General features: G+C 41.3%; 1 protein-coding gene across 1 annotated transcript in view; it reads left to right on the plus strand.

Annotated features, from left to right (window-relative positions):
- Positions 1-21449, plus strand: part of LOC112230781 (tumor necrosis factor receptor superfamily member 10A) — a 36577-nt gene that overhangs the window by 11806 nt on the left and 3322 nt on the right. Inside the window, exons 2-9 of the mRNA XM_024397066.2 lie at positions 6131-6302; positions 7555-7686; positions 11161-11272; positions 17561-17694; positions 18758-18850; positions 18955-19013; positions 19821-20126; positions 20566-20602. Coding sequence (XP_024252834.1) covers positions 6131-6302; positions 7555-7686; positions 11161-11272; positions 17561-17694; positions 18758-18850; positions 18955-19013; positions 19821-20126; positions 20566-20602 — 1045 coding nt within the window. The remainder of the gene's footprint in view (positions 1-6130; positions 6303-7554; positions 7687-11160; positions 11273-17560; positions 17695-18757; positions 18851-18954; positions 19014-19820; positions 20127-20565; positions 20603-21449) is intronic.

The raw sequence follows: 21449 nt of genomic DNA on the forward strand, positions 1-21449 counted from the left end.
GGTAAAAGAGATTCCCCCCACCACCCTGGGACCTGTGGTGCCACATCTGAAATCATCATACATTGTTACAACATATCCTATTTGTATGATCTACATTTTACATGTTTTTGGTGGGGATGGGCTTCCATAGTTTTACGTGGCTCAGTGTAGCCGGCAGCTACTGTGGCAATTTCAGAATGTAACAGACTGTTACTGCAATTTCAGGTAAAAACTCAATAAAACAAGTCTTGAATGTTAGGAAAATGTCAACATTTCAGCTATTTCAAAAACATTGCTCTGCTGTGACCATTTATACTGTAGGGGTGTTGGCTCAACGAGACAATTCTGTTCACAGTGCCCTGCTCCAAAGCAAACTCCGGAGGTAGTGACCGATGCCTAGCAAGTATGCAAGTTTACATTTGAGTAATATGTGCAGTTGACTGTATTTATAGGAAAAGTGTAGTAAGTGTGAAGAGGCTCTGTGTTTGGATAAAGCTAAATGGTGTGATTGTGAGTGCTCTGCCGGTCGTCGGCCCCTCTGCTCTGCCTCCCTGTGTCTGTGGAAAGTCTGACATGAGCAGATAGAACAGGGAGAGTAGGTAGAAGGGGGGAGAAGGAGAGAGCCATCAAGAGGCGTGATGGCTGCACAGTAGGGCTGCACCGGCCAGGAAACTCCCTGTGAACAACAAGACATGACCACCTTCCAGAGAACCAAGTGAGGAGCGACAGGAGCTTAGTCAGGAGTCAACTCTGTTGTCAACATCAGCCTGTCAGTCAGGAGTCAACCTCAGTCTGACAAGCAGCAACTCCAGTCTGTTAGTCAGAAGTCAACTCCAGTCTGTTAGTCAGAAGTCAACTCCAGTCTGTTAGTCAGGGGTCAAAACCCACTAGTGTTCCAGGAATGCCCCTGGTTCACCCGGAGAAGATTGACCCCAAGAGACACATGTAAGAATTGGTGTGTTGTGATGAGCTTCTGTTAGTTGTCATAGACAAAGTGGAGTTTTTATAATACCATTGCAACCGTTGGTACACACAAAAAAAAGTATCACCTAAAAGGGTTCTTTAGCTGTCCCCATAGGAGAACCCTTTGAAGAACCCTTGTTGGTTCCAGGTAGAACTGTTTTGGGTTCCATGTAGAACACAGGGTTCTACATGGAACCAAAAAGGGTTGTCCTATGGGCCAAAGAACCCGCTTGGAACCCTTTTTTCTAAGAGTGTATGTTTCTCCAGCGTCTTCGTTTACCAGCTACTGCCCGTGCACACACAGACTTATTCAGAAAACGGTAACTCTACCTTTTGAGGAAAGTCTACCTACTATTGGTACTATACATTTTTTTTTATAGTACCCAAAATTGTATGCTTACATGCACACTGATAATTCAATATTAAACTGATTATGGCAGTAGGCCGAGAATGGAAATAGTCATGTAAACACCTCACATAGCTTATCTTCATCGGCATACGGTCAAAATCAAAGTAAGCTCATGCCGATTAAAATTCAATCGTTCAAATTATTAGGACATATAAACTGTTTAAATGGCGTTCCAGTAGTGTATTTGATCTGCAGCTGTGCCACAGGATTATTAGGGAAATTGTTCTTCTTAAAAAGCACGTAAACATTTTAAACAAACTATTAGATTAATCTGACTATCCACAATAATTCAATTATTCTGTGCATGTATCTGTGCTCCGTGACTTCCATATATCTGTGATTTAATTTGACCATGGGAAAAATAAAAGAGCTATTGCGTAAAAATGATGGGTTCGATTAAACTGAGCCCTGTGTGCGAGGTATGGGGGTCGGAGGGAGGGTGGTTGGATAAGGCGGGGTACAAGAGAGGCAAAACTAGGCCGCTCATTTACATGGGAAGGTTCGCGTTACGTCCGAGGCGGTTCGTGGTGGTGTCGCATGTCAGCCCAGTCAAAGAGCCCGGCTTTAAGAATGTGGGTCATTTGAAGTACAGGGACTAAAGCGTGTTGTTCGGCCGTGAATAGGGCCTTCTCACGATGAAAAGGTGTGTGAACAAACACCCGTGCCTGGGGGACACGCTAAAGTCCTCTGCCGTATTCTTTTCTGTCCCTCCATCCATGCAAGCCCTGTTATTATCTAGCACATGAATGGATTTACTGGGATGATGGGAATCAATCTGTTATCGGCAGCAACGTGCTAGCTTTAGCTATAAGATATCTTATCTCCTTACGAGGGAGGATCATGGTCGTCCAAGACAATAGGTTTAACCAATATGACATTTTGAATAGGTTGAAATGGTTTGGATGAGACCTGAACTCTCATAAGCATCTGTTTGACGTTAAAAAAATATTGGTGCAAGGAGACGGAAGCAACATTGTGACAAATGCAATCTGTTTTTAACTCCCTTCATGTCTTTAACCCTTGGATCTTCTCTGAACACCAGTGATGCAACAGTGATGCCACCTGGCTATTCAACATTGCCAGAATCCTACTTCAACTGTACTGAATGACTCATGCACTCCGCACTCCACACCTTAATTTAAGACCAGTACATGGTGTAAACCTGTATACTAGGGCTGACCCCAATTCTTCAACTGGTCGACTGTTTGGTCGTTAGGCAATTGGTCGACCGAGATTATTTTAATTGAGCTGTAACAAATATACAGTTGAAGTCGGAAGTTTACATACACTTAGGTTGGAGTCATTAAAACTCATTTTTCAACCACTCCACATATTTCTTGTTAACAAACTATAGTTTTGGAAAGTGTTTACAGACAATTTATTCCACTTATAATTCACTGTTTCAAAATTCCAGTGGGTCAGAAGTTGACTAGAAAATTCCAAAAAATGATGTCATGGCTTTAGAAGCTTCTGATAGGCTAATTGACATCATTTGAGTCAATTGGGGGTGTACCTGTGGCTGTATTTCAAGGCCTACCTTCAAACTCAGTGCCTCTTTGCTTGACATCATGGGAAAATCAAAAGAAATCAGCCAATCAACCTCAGAAAAAGAATTGTCGACCTCCACAAGTCTGGTGCAAGTCTGGTGCATCCATGGGAGCTATTTCCAAACTCCTGAAGGTACCACGTTCATCTATACAAACAATAGTACGCAAGCATAAAAACAATGGGACCGCACAGCCATCATACCGCTCAGGAAGGAGACGCATTCTGTCTCCTAGAGATTAACGTACATTGGTGCGAAAAGTGCAAATCAATCCCAGAACAACAGCAAAGGACCTTGTGAAGATGCTGGAGGAAACAGGTACAAAAGTATCCATATCCACAGTAAAACGAGTCCTATATTGACATAACCTGAAAGCCCGCTCAGCAAGGAAGAAGCCACTGCTCCAAAACCGCCATAAAATAGTCAGACTATGGTTTGCACATGGGGACAAAGGTCGTACTTTTTTGAGAAATGTCCTCTGGTCTGATGAAACAAAAATAGAACTGTTTGACCATAATGACCATTGTTATGTTTGGAGGAAAAAGGGGGAGGCTTGCAAGCCAAAGAACACCATCCCAACCGTGGAGCACGGGGGCGACAGCATCATGTTGTGGGGGTGCTTTGCTGCAGGAGGGACTGGTGCACTTCACAAAATAGATGACATCATGAGGGTGGAAAATTATGTGGATATATTGAAGCAACATCTCAAGACATCAGTCAGGAAGTTAATGCTTGGTCGCAAATGGGTCTTCCTAATGGACAATGACCCCAAGCTTTCTTCCAAAGTTGTGGCAAAATGGCTTAAGGACAACAAAGTCAAAGTATTGGAGTGACCATCACAAAACCCTGACCTCAATCCTATAGAAAATTTGTGGGCAGAACTGAAAAAGTGTGTGCGAGCAAGGAGGTCTACAAACCTGACTCAGTTACACCAGCTCTGTCAGGAAGAATGGGCCAAAATTCACCCAACTTATTGTGGGAAGCTTGTGGAAGGCTACCCGTAACGTTTGACCCAAGTTAAACTATTTAATGGCAATGCTACCAAACACTAATTGAGTGTATGTAAACTTCTGACCCACTTGGAATGTGATGAAAGAAATAGAAGCTGAAATAAGTCACTCTACTATTATTCTGACATTTCACATTCTTAAAATAAAGTGGTGATCCTAACTGACCTGAGACAGGGAATTTTTACTAGGATTAAATGTCAGGAATTGTGAAAAACTGAATTGAAATGTATTTGGCTAAGGTGTATGTAAACTTCTGACTTCAACTGTATATACACATTTGCGCTCATCTCAGTAAATTAATCCATTGCGTAGGCCTAGACTAAAAGCCATTGTATGCTTGATCCGAAAATGTGGATCGGAGGCAGAGGCATACAGAGGCATACAGAGGCCAAATCGAGCTCTGTACCGCATCGCCATGCTCCTCCCAAATTTTATAAACATAATTTCTAATCTACAATGTTTGTTATATTGGTTACGGTAATTTCTGTTAATACATTCAGTATTATAATTCCAGTCTTGTATAGATGTATAGAAGTAGACCTATAGGCTACCTAGCCTGCGCGCAAATGTAAGTATATAATTGTGCCCATTTGGGGATCTGATAGTATTTCTGATTGGTTTAACGCACCACCACTAATGACTTGTGGAGCTTCTCAAAGTAAGGTTTTCTTCACCTCAAACTGCAAGAAAATATCTGTTTTTACATTCATTGGGAATTAAAATATCTCCTCAATGTTTTTGAAAAACCTTTCCAGCTCTCTTCCTTTCGATAACCACTCAGGGTGAAAGGGAAAAATGTCATGCCCCGATCCAGTGGAAACGTCATAAAATAGGCCTACCTTATTACTTCTTATCAGTACTTGACTTGGACATAAATAGGTTCCGGTACTCATTTTGGGTGCTGGTGCTGTTAATATTTAGGTGCAGGAGCTCAAGCAGTAGAACATTCGAGGTGCCGGTACTCAGCTCCAGTGAGCTTCTGCCTAAGTCAAGCACCGCTTCTTATTCCTTGCACAAATAGCCTACAGCTGTGTCTGTCCCGAGGTCACTGGGTGGAAAACTCTTGAGGGCCCAGAATATTTTATACAATGTTGCAAGTTCGCTAGGCAAGCTTTGGCTGTACCCAATATAATAGTTGAGACAATGTTTCAAGTTCATTGCAGACAGGCCATGTGTAGCCAATGTGATTTATAGGATATTTATTTTTATCAGGATATTTTCTACCTGCAGGCGCCAGTGTTTTTATTTGTTGGCTTTATGTAGGCTATTTTTGCACAGTTGGCAATAGAAGTAACATTTTCGGGTTTGTATCATTTTCATTTAGATTTGGATAGAATTTTGATTAACCACATGACCACAAATTAAACTGTTTCACGAAAATGTGCATTTGAAAACCATAACTGACACGCAGATCGGTAGAAATTGTAGGATAAATTGGCATTCCACATGAGAAAGGTTGCCGACTCCTGGTGTAGCCTATTACCGCCAACTTCAGGAGAGTAATGGCAGAATCTGCGAAAGCCAGCAGGAGAGGGAGGAGTAGTTGGGTCAGGTATCTAGATCTCTGGCGGTGTCTTGAGGCATTTGTCTTATTTCATCAAACTGTAGCTTAAAGCATTAGATAAGCTCAATGCATATAGTTGATTTAATTAAAACACATAGGGTGTGTCTATATATGGAAAAATACACGTTTAAAAATGTAGACCAATCGATTGGTTGAAAGGACAGAAGACTTCTGTTGTCAGGGACAACCCTACTGTGTACATACACATGTTATGTTGTTCTGTCTCTGTTTTCTAACTCCGGCTGGCTCTCCTAATTGGCTTTCCTGTACAGATGTTCAGATCAGATAGTTCAAACAAGGGTTCTTATGAGAACATATACAGTCCTCTCTCCTCCCGCTCTCTGAATGTGGGTGTGTGGGTGTGAACCTGGCAATGTGAACCCCTCCCTCCCTCCCTCCTGTTCTCTCTCTCTTTCTCTCTCTCTCTCTCTCTCTCACTTTCTCTCTCTCACTTTCTCTCTCACTTTCTCTCTCTCTCTTGCTGCACTGGCAATCACCTCTTTCCAGGCCATCATTGTAAATAAGAATGTGTTCTTAATTGACTTACCTGGTTAACTAAAGGTTAAATAAATAAATAAAATTCTCCCCTGTCTCCCCCCTCCATCTCTTATTCACCTCTTTCTCCCCCCAATCCCCTTCTCTCTCCCTCTCTTGTCTAGGTGGTGGTGTTCCTGCTGTGCTCTTGGCTGGTGTGCTGTGGGGCAGAGCTGAATGGCGTGATGGCGACCCAGTGGTCCGGCGATGACAGGAACCGGACGCTGCAACACAAAAACTGTGTGGAGAACCAGCAGTACCTCCACCAGGGCCTCTGCTGTCTCAACTGCCAGGCTGGTAAGGAGAACCCAGTCCCAAAACCTGATCTAGAACCAAAGTGAGAATGTTGGTCTTATACGCTGCCAGGCGTATATATATCAGTATATGTCAGTCAAGGCCAGACAAATCTGAGTTTCTAAAACTTGAGCCCGGAACCAGAACTAGAACCACCCCTTATGAACAGAACCTAGAACCCAATATAGAACCGGTCCTTATGATAAATTATAAGCAGGCATTCCAGAGAGAAGGTAACCCGGACTGGGTTTACAGCTTCTTTAACATGGTTCCTATTAGAGTCTGTGCCTTAGGACAGGGTCTTATAGAGTCAGAGTAATGCCAAATATGTGAGGATAGCAAAGCAGAACCCATGCCCAAGCTAGCAGCTGGGAACCCAATTCATGCTTTTTCACTAAACCCAGTAGTAAACATTCAAGTAGGGTAGGGTAGGGTTTGTTTTAAAAGTGGAAGTAGTCCCATTAAAACCGAACCACTGCCTTACTGCTGCCAGCGCTGTGGAATGAGCCAAAGACATTATATTCTTGCTATTGCTAGGAAGCTATTGCTAACAAGCTATTACTATTGCTAGCATTAGCAAGCTAGCGAATACTTTTCTGATTAGATGACCTGTTTTGACCTTTTGGGTCAGTCAGATAAGAACAGGCAGACAGACAGATAGAGAAAGAAAGAGACAGGCCTAGGTGTAGAGATACACCCACAGTTGAAATATGTACACTAGTAAATGAGCTGCAATAAGATAGCATTTTGTCGCTAACTGCGCTGCCTCTATCTGTAGCTAGTTAGTCAGAAATGCCAATTGCCTTTTCAAGCTTTCCTCTGTATATTTCTCACGCTCCCTCATTCCCTCTTTCACTCTCTTTCCCTCTCGTTCTGGTGTGATAGTATATTTTCTCTGAACACATGATAATAAGGTGCCTAAAGCATTGCAAGCATGAACAGAGCACAAAAAATGCAAATGTTACATTAAGTAGACACAAAACCACTACCGTAGTATTTAGTTTACATATGCCATGCCAGTTAGCAAACACACACACACACACACACACACACACACACACACACACACAGACACGCTACCATCTCAACACACTCGTACATAAACACACCACCCTCTGTGTTACTCGAAGAAATGCTACAGGCTAAATGTGTCCTAAATTTGGTTAAAGGTTAAATAAAACAATTAAAAAGGCGATATCAGAGTATTTTTATTTGTGTACATTTTTTATTAATTGATTGGTTTATTGGTCGACAGGTACATTCATGCTGAGGGCGTGCGACCGGGACATGGAGCAAGGGACGTGCATGCCCTGCGAACATGGCTTGTCCTACACAGAACACTCCAACGGGATGAACCGCTGCCTGCCCTGCACCCACTGTCGCATGGGTAATGGAGTCCTCTGACTTTTATTTGTAGTCCTGTAACTGTTGTTTGTTGTTTTACCTTTTATCTGCCCTCTTTAGCTGTCCTTAAAGGATTGTGTCGTTGTAAGAAGAGACTCTCCATTTCACATGAAGTTAGCTATTTCTGGTCAATCAAGCAGAGTGACCCTCTCTTTTGTCTGTTGCCAATTCATAAACTATTAACCAAGGTAGACAACCATTCCAGATGTATTTTCATGGAGCATTGGGCAGTTTAACTTGATAGACTTTTGCTCCAGAGAGGGCAGAATAATACATTGTGGCTTTCTCCCTGTATGGTAATATGATCCAATGGTATTACATGGCATATGTGGGTGGGTCTTTGTTGTTTTGTTTCACACACACTGAAAGCAGATTGTTTGTTACCTGTCTCAGGAGAGTCATGTGTGTGGTTGCGTTACCTTGCACAGCAGTTGGATGTGGTTGTGTTGTATTGTCTCCCACACCGTGTGTCTTTGTGCCAAGTGAAAGGCCTGACCCAAAGAAAAGAGACTATGGAGACTACTGTTACAGGAGATTGACATGTTTTGTTCTTCCCCACTGGGCAAAAACTAGTTGAAGCAACGTTGTTATTTCAGCGCTAAAAATCAATGTGATGGTGTGGAAAACTAATTGGATTTGCAAAAAGTAATCAACGTAAGGGCATTTAGTCATTTTTCCACTCAACTTTTAACCTAAATCCAATCACGTGGAATTTGTCTGTCGATTTCTTGTTGAATTCACGTTAGTTGACAACTCAACCAAATGTAAATCAAAACTAGACGTTGAACTGACGTCTGTGCCCCGTGGCTAGTCACTGAGGTGTTGAGAAAGAGCATGATTATGTGAGTGCATCAGTGCTTACACACATCAGAGTCCACACTGTGTAAACAGACAAATCTTTGTCTTAAAACTCTCGCTCAAAAGCACAATTGTATTAAGTTGTGGTGTAAAAAATGATGTTTCAGAAGGCTTTCATCAAATAGTCTCTCACGCTGTACACAGAGAGAGCATCTAAGAAAAGACCGATTTAAATCAAACTAAGAAAATGTATCCTCCAGCTACTATATCATCTTGTTAGTCTTTTTCTTTAGCCAGCTATATTACAAAGTTACTTTCTGCAGGATTACTTTTCTGCAGAATTCATTTTCTTATCATTCACATGTTGTGAAATTGTTTTTTATGGTTCTTGTTGGGTCATTGTATTAAAAGATTTTATGAGCGCACTATGATCTTTTGAGTAACGCAGTCAATTTAGTGGCTATTTTTGACCTTGGCATCGGTTTAGTTTATCGGTTTAGTTTATTGGTCTCTCGTGTAAAACAGTACCCTAAATACCTGGTGTTTATTTTTCAAAATGCCTGATAAGGATATTGCAAGGTAATTAAATAAGAATAACTTAGTGATATATAGTGCCTTCGAAAAGTATTCAGACCCCTTGACTTTTTCCACATTTTGCAAGGTTACAGCCTTAAATAGTTTTTTCCCATCATCCATCTGTATACAATACCCCATAATGACAAAGCAAAAACAGGTTTGTAGAAATTTTTTGCCTACACGTTTTTTGTTGTTGAAATATCACAAATATCAAGTATTTATTTTAAATAAATGTTTTTTAAATTGTTAGTTTTACTCCCTTTTTCTTATTGGTAGTTACAGTCTTGTCTCATCGCTGCAACTCCGGTATGGACTCGGGGGAGGCAGAGAGCCGTGCGTCCTCCAAAACACAACCCAACCAAGCTGCACTGCTTCTTGACACAGTGCCCACTTAACCCATAAACTGTATGTGTCGGAGGAAACACCACGCACGTGGCAACTGTGTCAGCGTGCACTGTGCCCGGCCCGCCACAGGAGCCACTAGTGCGCTATGGGACAAGGACATCCGAGCCAGCCTAACCCGGACGACGCAGGGCCAATTGTGCACCCACCCCATGGGTCTCCCGGTTGCGCCCGGCTGCAACAGAGCCTGGACTCAAACCCAGAATCTCTAGTGGCACAACTAGCACTACGATGCAGTGCCTTAGACCACTTTGCCACTCGGGAGGCCATTACTTTGTTGAAGCACCTTTGGCAGTGATTATGGCATCGAGTTTTCTTGGGTATGACGCGACAAGCTTGGCATACCTGTATTTGGGGAGTTTCTACCATTCTTCTCTGCAGATCCTCAAGCGCTGTCAGGTTGGATGGGGAGCGTTGCTGCATAGCTATTTTCAAATATTTTCAGAGATGTTCAATCGGGTTCACGTCGGGGCTCTGGCTGGACCACTCAAGGACATTCAGAGACTTGTTCCAAAGCCACTCCTACGTTGTCTTGGCTGTGTGCTTATGGTCGCTGTCCTGTTGGAATGTGAACCGTCACCCCAATCTGAGGTCCTGAGCGCTCTGGAGCAGGTTTTCATCAAGGATCTCTCTGTACTTTGCTCTGTTCATCTTTGCTTCGATCCTGACTAGTCTCCCAGTCCTTGCAGCAGAAAACATCCCCGCAGCATGATGCTGCCACCACCATGCTTCACCGTAGGGATGGTGCCAAGTTTCCTCCAGAGTTGACGCTTGGCATTCAGGCCAGAGAATTTTGTTTGACCATGTTTCTCATGGTCACTCCATGCAGGCTGTCGTGTGCATTTTACTGAGGAGTGGCTTCCGTCTTGCCACTCTATCATAAAGGCCTGATTGCAGCAGTCCACCAGAGACGGCTGTCATTCTGGAAGGTTCTCCCATCTCCACAGAGGAACTCTGGAGCTCTGTCAGAGTGACCATCGGGTTCTTGGTCACCTCCCTGACCAAGGCCCTTCTCCCCCGATTGCTCAGTTTGGCTGGGCGGCCAGCTCTAGGAAGAGTCTTGGTGGTTCCAAACTTCTTCCATTTAAGATTGATGGAGGCCACTGTGTTCTTGGAAACCTTCAATGCTACAGAAGTTTTTTGGTACCCTTCCCCAGATCTGTACCTCGACACAATCCTGTCTCTGAGCTCTATGGACAATTCCTTCATCCTTATGGCTTTGTTTTTGCTCTGACGTGCACTGTCAACTGTGAGACCTTATATAGACAGGTGTGTGCATTTCCAAATCATGTCCAATCAATTGAATTTACAACTGATGTACTCCAATAAAGTTGTAAAAACATCTCAAGGATGATTAGTAGAAACAGGATGCAATTGAGCTCAATTTCGAGTCTCATAGCAAAGGGTCTGAATACTTATGTAAATAAGTTATTTATTGATTTTTTTAATACAAATTAAAAACCCGTTTTTGCTTTTTCATTATGGGGTATTGTGTTTAGATTTCTGAGGACATTGCTTTATTTAATCCATTTAAAAATAAGGCTGTAACGTAACAAGATGTGGAAAAAGTCAAGGGATCTGAATACTTTCCGAAGGCACTGTATACCAGCTGAAAATAAACTGCTACCTGTATTATTGAATGTAGAATATATTAGTACTCTCTCCCTCTCTCCCTTCACAGACCAGAGCCAGACAGTGCCCTGTACCAGTACAGCAGACACCCAGTGCCAGTGTCAAGCGGGCACCTTCTGTGTGCCAGAGCAGGCCTGTGAGGTCTGCAAGAGATGTGCCAAGTGAGTGCCAGCTTAAACATTTACACCCAGGCCTCTAAATAAAAACAAATCAAAGTTAGGCACACAACATAACATTTAGGACCACATGAAATTGTACAAAATTGTTTGAGATACAGGTTATATTGGGCCTGTAAGTATTCCAGCTACTTTTGAAGCACGTTTTAGAAGCGAATGTGTAATGAATACGTCTGTAAAGACGTGTTTATTATAAAGCTGTTGATACAAATACCTGTCATTGAAATTACAGTCATTTTTGGAATACTGTGAAAAAAGCACTATTTCCTATTGAGATTGTACACTGTTTCTTTAAGATAGTCAAGCTAGTGAGTGAGTGAAGACATGCAAGAGATCTGTCAGAAGCTTCTTTCTGTTCCCCATAATGTAAATTACCAGATTGTTAGCTACCTAGCTAACGAGGTATCATGACTGAACAAGGTTAATGTTCCGCGAGTAGTTTTAGAACGGCCAATAACATGGTTTATGAATGTAATATCGGCCGCCTAAAGCGTGATGGAAGAAAAGAAACGTAGCGCTGGTAATATGGGTAGAACTTTTGAACGGTTTGGGCTAGGAAACAAGAAGTTTTCTTAGGCTGGGCGGCGAAACCATATTTTACTATACACTGAGTGTACAAAACATTAGGAACACTTTCCTACTATTGCGTTGCACCCCCTTTTGCCCTCAGAACAGCCTCATTTGTCGGGGCATGAACTCGAATAGCTGTCGGAAGGGATGCTGGCTTCAATGCTTGCCACAGTTGTGTCAAGTTGGCTGGATGTCCTTTGGGTGGTGGATCATTCTTGATACACACAGGTAACTGTTGAGTGTGAAAAACCCAGCAGCGTTGCCGTTCTTGAGACACTCAAACTGGTGCACCTGGCACTTGCTACCATACCCCGTTCAAAGGCTTTTGTCTTGCCCATTCAAATTTTGAATGGCACACATACACAATCCATGTCTCAATTGTCTCAAGGCTTAAACATCCTTCTTTAACCAGTGAAACAGTGCAGTATCACTTCAGTTTAGAGGTCGACCGATTATGATTATTCAATGCCGATACCGATGATTGGAGGACCCAAAAAATATTTTATATATGTATTTGTGATAATGACGATTACAACACTGAATGAACAATGAACACTTTTATTTTAACTTAACCTCACTAGGGTAAGGGGCAGCATTCGGAATTTTGGATGAAAAGCCAAGAAGCTAGGATATGCATATAATTGGTAGATTTGGATAGAAAACACTCTAAAGTTTCCAAAACTGTTAAAATAATGCCTGTGAGTATAACAGAACTGATATGGCTGGTGAAAACCTGAGGAAAATCCATCAATGAAGTGCTTTTATTTTGAAATTGTGTTTTTCCATTGAAATCCTATCCATCATACAAAGACTTATGACGCAGATCACGATCCCTATGGCTTCTTCTACATGTGGCCAGTCTTTAGGCATTGTTTCAGGCTTTTACTATGAAAAATGAGGGTCGAAACACCACGTTCAATGAAAGGACAGTGGAAATTTCCAGACACGAGTCCAGATTGTGAGCGCACATTTCTTGTTTTTCTTTTCTATTGACAAAGCTTTTGTCTGATTGAAATATGATTGATTATTTATGACAAAAACAATCTGAGGATTAATTATAAATATCGTTTGACATGTTTCAACAAACCTTTATGGTACTTTTTTTTTAAATGTGTCTGTCTGTTGTGACCGCGCTTTGTTCCAATGGGTTACTGAACAAAACACCAACAAAACGGATGTTTTTGAATATAAAGAGGGACTTGATCGAACAAAATGAACATTTATTGTGTAATATGGAGTCTTGGGAGTGCAATCATATGAAGATCATCAAAGGTCATCAAAGGTAAGTGATACATTTGAATGCTATTTCTGACTTTTGTTACTCCTCTTATTTCTGCTAACTGTTTGTAATGATTTGTCTACTGGGCGCTGTTCTCAGATAATTGCATGGTTTGCTTTCGCCGTAAGGCCTTTTTGAAATCTGACACAGCGGTTGGATCAACAAGAAGTTTATCTTTAAGCTGGTGTATAACATTTGTATCTTTTATGTATGTTTATTATGAGAATTTCTGTTTTGTTGAGTTTCACGCTCTGCAATTTCACCGGATGTTGTTTGACAGTGTTTTACTGAACAAAACATGCTAACAAAACAGAGGTTTTTGGATATAAAGAGGGACTAAATCAAACAAAACAAACATTTATTTGGTAACTGGGAGTTTGTGAGTGTAACCATATGAAGATCATCAAAGGTAAGTGATTAATTGTATCGCTATTTCTGACTTTTGTTACTCGTCTACTTGGCTGGTTTCTGTTTGTAATGATTTGTCTGCTGGGCGCTGTTCTCAGATAATCGCATGGTTTGCTTCCACCGTAAAGTATTTTTGAAATCTGACACCGTAACAAGAAGTTCATCTTTAAAAGATGTATAACACGTATGTTTCATGAATTTTTATCATGAGTATTTCTGTTTTTGAATTTGGCGCTCTGCAATTTCACTGGATGTTGGCCAGGTGGGACGTTAGCGTCGCACACCCCCTAGAGAGGTTAATATAATACATCAATAAAATCTATTTGGTCTCAAATAAATAATAAAACATGTTCAATTTGGTTTAAATAATGCAAAAACAAAGTGTTGGAGAAGAAAGTAAAAGTGCAATATGTCCCATGTAAAAAAAGTTCACGTTTAAGTTCCTTGCTCAGAACATGAGAACATATGAAAGCTGGTGGTTCCTTTTACCATGAGTCTTCAATATTCCCAGTTAAGAAGTTTTAGGTTGTAGTTATTATATTATATTATTTTTATATTATTGCTAGCCTAATCTTGGGAGTTTATAGGCTTGAAGTCATAAACAGCGCTGTGCATCAATCATTGCTAAGAGCTGCTGACAAACGCACGAAAGTGCTGTTTGAATGAATGCTTACGAGGCTGCTGCTGCCTACCACCTCTCAGTCAGACTGCTCTATCAAATATCAAATCATAGACTTAATTATAATATAATAAACACATGGAAATACAAGCCTTTGGTAATTTAATATGGTCAAATCCGGAATCTATAATTTCAAAAACAAAACGTTTATTCTTTCAGTGAACGGAACCGTTCAGTATTTTATCCAACGGGTGGCATCCCTAAATATTGCTGTTTACATTACAACCTTCAATGTTATGTCATAATTATGTAAAATTCTGCCAACTTAATTTCGGTCTTTGTTAGGAAGAAATGGTCTTCACACAGTTCGCAACGAGCCAGGCGGCCCAAACTGCTGCATATACCCTGACTCTGCTTGCAGTGAGCACAAGAGAAGGGACACAATTTCCCTAGTTAATATTGCCTGCTAACATGAATTTCTTTTAACTAAATATGCAGGTTTAAAAAGATATACTTGTGTATTCATTTTAAGAAAGGCATTGATGTTTATGGTTAGGTACACATTGGAGCAACGATACGCACCACATCGATTATATGCAACGCAGGACACGCTACGATACGCACCACATCGATTATATGCAACGCAGGACACGCTACGATTGTGCTTTTTTTCGCAAATGCGCTTTTGGTAAATCATCACCCGTTTGGCGAAGTTGAAGTAGGCTGTGATTCGATGATAAATTAACAGGCACCGCATTGATTATATGCAACACAGGACAAGCTAGTTAAACTAGTAATATCATCAACCATGTGTAGTTAACTAGTGATTATGTTAAGATTGATTGTTTTGTATAAGATAAGTTTACTGCTAGCTCGCAACTTACCGTGGCTCCTTGCAGCCACAAGGTCCTTTTAATGCCTCGTGGATTGCAATTTAATCTGCCATAATCGGCGTCCAAAAAGGCTGATTACCGATTGTTATGAAAACTTGAAATCGGCCCAGATTAATCGGCCATGCAAATTAATCGGTCAACCTTTACTTCAGTTATTCTGCAATTACTGCATTCAAAATACCACAGTCGACTGCAATTACTGCACATTTACTGCAGTTTCAAAACTGCTATCTTTTTTTGTAAGGGTGATGTATGAACCGGTTTAGATTTTTTGACTTTACTTTACATAACGGTATTTAAATGTCTGGTTTGTTTAATATTATATACAGTGGGGCAAAAAAGTATTTAGTCAGCCACCAATTGTGCAAGTTCTCAAACTTAAAAAGATGAGAGAGGCCTGTAATTTTTATCATAGGTACACTTCAACTATGACAGACAAAATGAGAAGAAAAAAAATCCAGAAAATCACATTGTAGGATTTTTAATGAATTTATTTGCAAATTATGTTGGAAAATAAGTATTTGCACAATTGGTGGCTGACTAAATACTTTTTGGCCCCACTGTAGATGTAATAACTGAGTGATGAAACTCTAAATAGTACTAGACTGGTAACAGTTGAGAACTGCTAATTATTTTACAAGGGCTTCGGGTTTAGCACATGTACTTTTCTTTCTATTGCCTTTGAGGCAGAGCTGGCACGCTAGAAATCAGTCCCTTGTGGCTAAAGTAGGAACTGCCATTGAATCCATTGAAAATACATGGTTATAGATGAGAATAATAAATAAGAAAAAGGAAGAAAAAAAAGTGACAAATAGAGGCAGACAAATAGAGGCAGACAAATAGAGGCAGACAAATAGAGGCAGACAAATAGAGGCATACAAATAGAGGCATACAAATAGAGGCATACAAATAGAGGCATACAAATAGAGGCAGACAAATAGAGGCATACAAATAGAGGCATACAAATAGAGGCATACAAATAGAGGCAGACAAAGAGGCATACAAATAGAGGCATACAAATAGAGGCATACAAATAGAGGCAGACAAATAGAGGCATACAAATAGAGGCATACAAATAGAGGCAGACAAATAGAGGCATACAAATAGAGGAGGCATACAAATAGAGGCATACAAATAGAGGCAGACAAATAGAGGCATACAAATAGAGGCAAATACAAATAGAGGCAGACAAATAGAGGCAGACAAATAGAGGCATACAAATAGAGGCATACAAAGGCAGAGGCATACAAATAGAGGCAGACAAATAGAGGCATACAGAGAGGCATAAAGGCATACAAATAGGCAACAAATAGAGGCATACAAATAGAGGCATACAAATAGAGGCATACAAATAGAGGCAGACAAATAGAGGCAGACAAATAGAGGCATACAAATAGAGGCATACAAATAGAGGCATACAGAGGCAACAAAGAGGGCATACAAATAGAGGCAGACAAATAGAGGCATACAAATAGAGGCATACAAATAGAGGCAGACAAATAGAGGCATACAAATAGAGGCATACAAATAGAGGCATACAAATAGAGGCATACAAATAGAGGCATACAAATAGAGGCATACAAATAGAGGCATACAAATAGAGGCATACAAATAGAGGCATACAAATAGAGGCATACAAATAGAGGCATACAAATAGAGGCATACAAATAGAGGCAGACAAATAGAGGCATACAAATAGAGGCATACAAATAGAGGCATACAAATAGAGGCATACAAATAGAGGCATACAAATAGAGGCATACAAATAGAGGCATACAAATAGAGGCATGCAAAGACAAAACAGATGTGGTACAGTGTGGGAATTATAACAAATGAATGAAGGAAATCCAGAAATGTAAAAAGTTATTTTGGGTTGAAGTTTGATTGAACAGTATAAAATGCAGAGAGAAAACCCTATTAAAACCACTTACAATGTATTTGTTGTCCACCCTAGGATCATGCACTACTCATTAAGCATATTTAGAGCTTGTATTATTAAAAAACATAAAATACTGTCAAATAGCATCATCCCGTAAAAAATGAGAAAAATATTGTGATATGATATCTGGCCATATCGCCCAGACATATTTTCTCTGCAGTATAGTAATGGTGCAATCATAACGGTCACGAATCTGCACTCGCTTTTTTCTCTAGGGCACTTGGAAATAGTGGTACAGCGACAAATAAAAATTCCAGTTCGCACAGAAAAATATTTAGGAGCATATACAACCACAATTGTCACAATTTAGAGCCCTGTTTACACCTCCAGACCCCAGTCCAGAGATCACACCACTAGGCATACTTAACAGTAGTCTGGTCCCAGATCTGTTTGTGCTGTATAGCCAACTTCTATGGTCATTGGCATGACCATAGGAGTTGGCAAGACCACACAAACAGATCTGAGATCAGCACTGTCATATTTGAACTAATTCTCTACTGAAGTAACACTAGCCCCATCAAAGAATAAAAGACTAATTCCTCTATCTCTTTTCTTGTCTTCCCAGGTGTAAAGCGGGGGAGGAGGAGGTGAAGAAATGCACCCCCATCTCCAACACTGCGTGTAGGAAACGAGACATCTCCACTACCCTCCACCCGATTGTCATCCCCACCCCCGCCCCCATCTCTGCAGAGACCATAGGTAGGTCTATATAAGCAGTGGTGGAAAAGGGACTCAAAGCCATACTTGAGTTTGAAGTAAAGATACCTTAATAGAAAATGAAATACTAAAGTATTTGGTTTTAAATATACTTAAGTATCAAACGTAAAAGTATGAATCATTTCAAATTCCTTATATTATGCAAACCAGACAGCACAAATTGTATTTTATTTCTTATTTACGGATAGCCAGGGGCACACTCCAACACTAAGAAATTAATTTACAAATGAAGCATTTGTGTTTAGTGAGTCCGCCAGATCAGAGGCAGTAGGGTTGACCAAGTATGTTCTCTTGATAAGTGGATGAATTGGACCGTTTTCCTGTCAAAATGTAACAAGTACTTTTGGGTGTTAGGGAAAATATATGCAGTAAAAAGTACATTATTTTCTTTAGTAATGTATTGAAGTAAAAGTAAAAGTTGTCAAAAATATAAATAGTCAAGTAAAGTACAGATACCCCAAAAAACTACTTAAGTAGTACTTTAATGTATTTTTACGTAAGTAGTTTACTCCACTGTACATAAGTCTTTATAGCTCTGTTTTATAGGCTCTGAATCATTTTTATTGAGGACCAATCAAATAAAGAGAATGAACAGCATACAATTGATGTCATATGCTCATCATGATGAGACATGATTCTAAATCGGTGCTATTCAAACTCGGGGTTGCGACCACTAGTGGAGTCTCGGGGGAATTGCAGTGGGGTCGCCCCAAACATATTTGTATTATTTTATGTACACCAAATTAAGAGTACAGATTATTGTATGGGATAATATGCAAATGTTTTTGAGAAAGATAATTTGAAAAATACAATTATATTGAGTCAGTGTATTTATTGTTTTCTTTTCATTTTGATAAGAGATAAAAATGCAATGAATTGAAGGTCATTTGTTGATTTAAAAATCTGAATATACAGATTTAAAGTTGTGTCATTAGATTTGGGTTGGGGTCGCAAGGAATTCTTGTCGAAAAAATGGGGTCCCCGCTGAAAATGTTTGAATACCAATGTTCTAAGTGGTTGTTTCCTCATTTCCCCTTCCCAAAAGTTACGCCATTGGTCATTCTGCTCTTGCTCTTCCTCCTCTTCATCGGGATTGGTGTGTGGCTTTGGATCAAGAGGCCATGTACATTTCGGCCAGGTGAGTAACCAAAATAAATGTTCCTTGCCACTCCTGTGTATTGAAATACATATTGATTCAAAATATTGTAGATTGGTTCTCTAATAGTTCTCTTTGTGTTTTAGTTTGTCTCTCAGGTTCAGACAGTCGCTGTGACTCCAGTGACATTGTGAAGATTGCCATTGTAAGTTTTCCCATCTCTATCCCTTTATGCTATTGGGGTTATGTTATATATCGTCAGTGTAGATCAATATATGTCTGTTGGATTGATATGAATCTCTGGTGGTGAATTTTTTAAATTTGTCGTCTCAGAGTGTACTTTGATCTGCTAAGTGAACTTCCATGCTTCACACTCGCTCTCCATGCCGTCTCCTTATCTCCCTCACCACCTCTCTCTCTCTCTCTCTCTCTCTCTCTCTCTGTCTCTCTCTCTCTCTCTCTCTCCCTCACCACCTCTCTCTCTCTCTCTCTCTATGTCTCTGTCTCTCTCTCTCTCTCTCTCTCTCTCTCCCTCACCACCTCTCTCTCTCTCTCTCTCTCTCTGTCTCGTCCTCTCTTTCTCTCTCTCGTGTGCTCTATCTCTCTCTCTCTCTCTCTCTCTCTCTCTCTCTCTCTCTCTCTCTCTCTCTCTCTCTCTCTCTCTCTCTCTCTCTCTCTCTCTCTGTCTCTCTCTCTCTCTCTCTCTCTATCTCTCTCTCTCTCTCTCTCTCTCTCTCCCTCACCACCTCTCTCTCTCTCTCTCTCTCTGTCTCTTTTCTCTCTCTCTCTCTCTCTCCTCTCTCTCTCTCTCTCTCTCTCTCTCTCTCTCCTCTCTCTCTCTCTCTCTCTCTCTCTCTGTCTCGTCCTCTCTTTCTCTCTCTCGCGTGCTCTATCTCTCTCTCTCTCTCTCCCTCACTACCTCTCTCTCTCTGTCTCGTCCTCTCTTTCTCTCTCTCGCGTGCTCTATCTCTCTCTCTCTCTTACTCCCTCTCTTTATTTATCTCTCCCTCAGGGTGAGAGTGGACCCACAGCAGAGGAGAGACAGAACAGCCAGAATGCTGGCCTGGAGGGGGAGGGGGGGGAGGAGGTCCGTCCCGAGTCACGTCCCCTGCTGCAGGAGACCCAGGGCGGCCTGATCAAGGCCTCCCATCCCCTGGGATTGGGGGAGGATGAGGACCGGGGCCTGGGCGACAGCCTGCCCAACACCACCAGCTCCTCCCAGACCAGCCTGTCGGCCCTGCCCACCGCCGGGGCAGCCTCGTCGGGCAGCTCCCCCCGACACAGCCCCTCCGCCCAGAGACTGCAGCCCACAGCCAGGGTGAGTGAGGCAGGGGTGTTGTGAAGTAGGAGAGCTTGAGGGATATGGGGGCAGAGGAGGTTAGACGAGGACCAGAGCCAGAGAGGGGGGAATGTAGGGGATACAGTTATAGCAGGAGGGGGGAACAGAGGGCAGGGACCCTGGGGCTAGGTTTGGCCTAGGACACAAAACCACACAAACCCTACGTGCACCAGATCATGTGAGCACAACTTCAGTTCTAGAGGGCAGAGACTGGAGTTGTGCATTCCTGCAACAGACACGTCCTAATAAGTGGAATAACATTATCAAAGTTTTCAGTATTTTAACCAAGGCAGACTTTCATAATACTAATACTGTTTGACATATTTCTAAACGGATAACAGATTTGTCCCTGGTGTCCCCTGGTGGTCTTAGAAGGGCTGTGGTTATAACTCTTGTTTTTCCTTCTGTTGCGTTTCAGGATGATCCTCTGCAGAAGAGACTGGTGTCCCTGATAGGTAAGAGACCCCACACAGAGCTGGAGGGTGGGCCGGGTGCTAGTAGGGAGGGGTTCCACACACACACCATAAACAACACATTCATCCTGTCCTGACGGGTCTGTTTAGAAGAGAGAATTTTTACTGAACGGTCAGATAGAAATCTATTGGGTAGAACAAATACTGTGTGATTGTCAGGTAAATAGGGTGTACTAGTTTACATTTCTATATGCAAGGTTTGGAGCGTTTCACCTCACTGAATACACCCCATAGAGATGGAATACCGTTGAGTTAAAGTCAGGCCTCAGAAAATCAAATCAATCATGAATTTGATCCATTATTTAATTATGGATTTTATATGTGGTCCTTTCATCCTACGATTTTAATTGGATGAATAGAGACTCCTATAAGGTATTTAACTAGTAGAGTGTGTGCTACTGAACTATATTAGTATGTATTCAATGTAGCTTGGCTTTGTTTGTTTCTCTCCCTGAAGTAAATTCTGTGTGCTTATTTACTGACGGCTCCACGTTTAAACCTCGTTACCTTGTGTTCAGTGGTTGATTGCTTTATGAGTTAACTCTCCGGCACTATAAGGTTAGCAACAATTTACAATTTGGACCCTAACAAGGAGCTCTTTTGTAAGGCTGAGAAAATGGACAAAATGTGACAGGGGAAGCACACTGCCTGAACAGACCCCTACAGATAATTTTTTTTATATATTTTTAAAGTTTTTTATTTAACCTTTATTTAACTAGGCAAGTTAGTTAAGAACAAATTCTTATTTACAATGACAGCCTACACTGGCCAAACCCAGACAACGCTGGGCCAATTGTGCACCGCCCTATGGGACTACCAATCACAGCTG

This window comes from Oncorhynchus tshawytscha, linkage group LG33, assembly GCF_018296145.1.
Source record: "Oncorhynchus tshawytscha isolate Ot180627B linkage group LG33, Otsh_v2.0, whole genome shotgun sequence".
In the NCBI taxonomy this organism is placed as follows: Eukaryota; Metazoa; Chordata; class Actinopteri; order Salmoniformes; family Salmonidae; genus Oncorhynchus; species Oncorhynchus tshawytscha.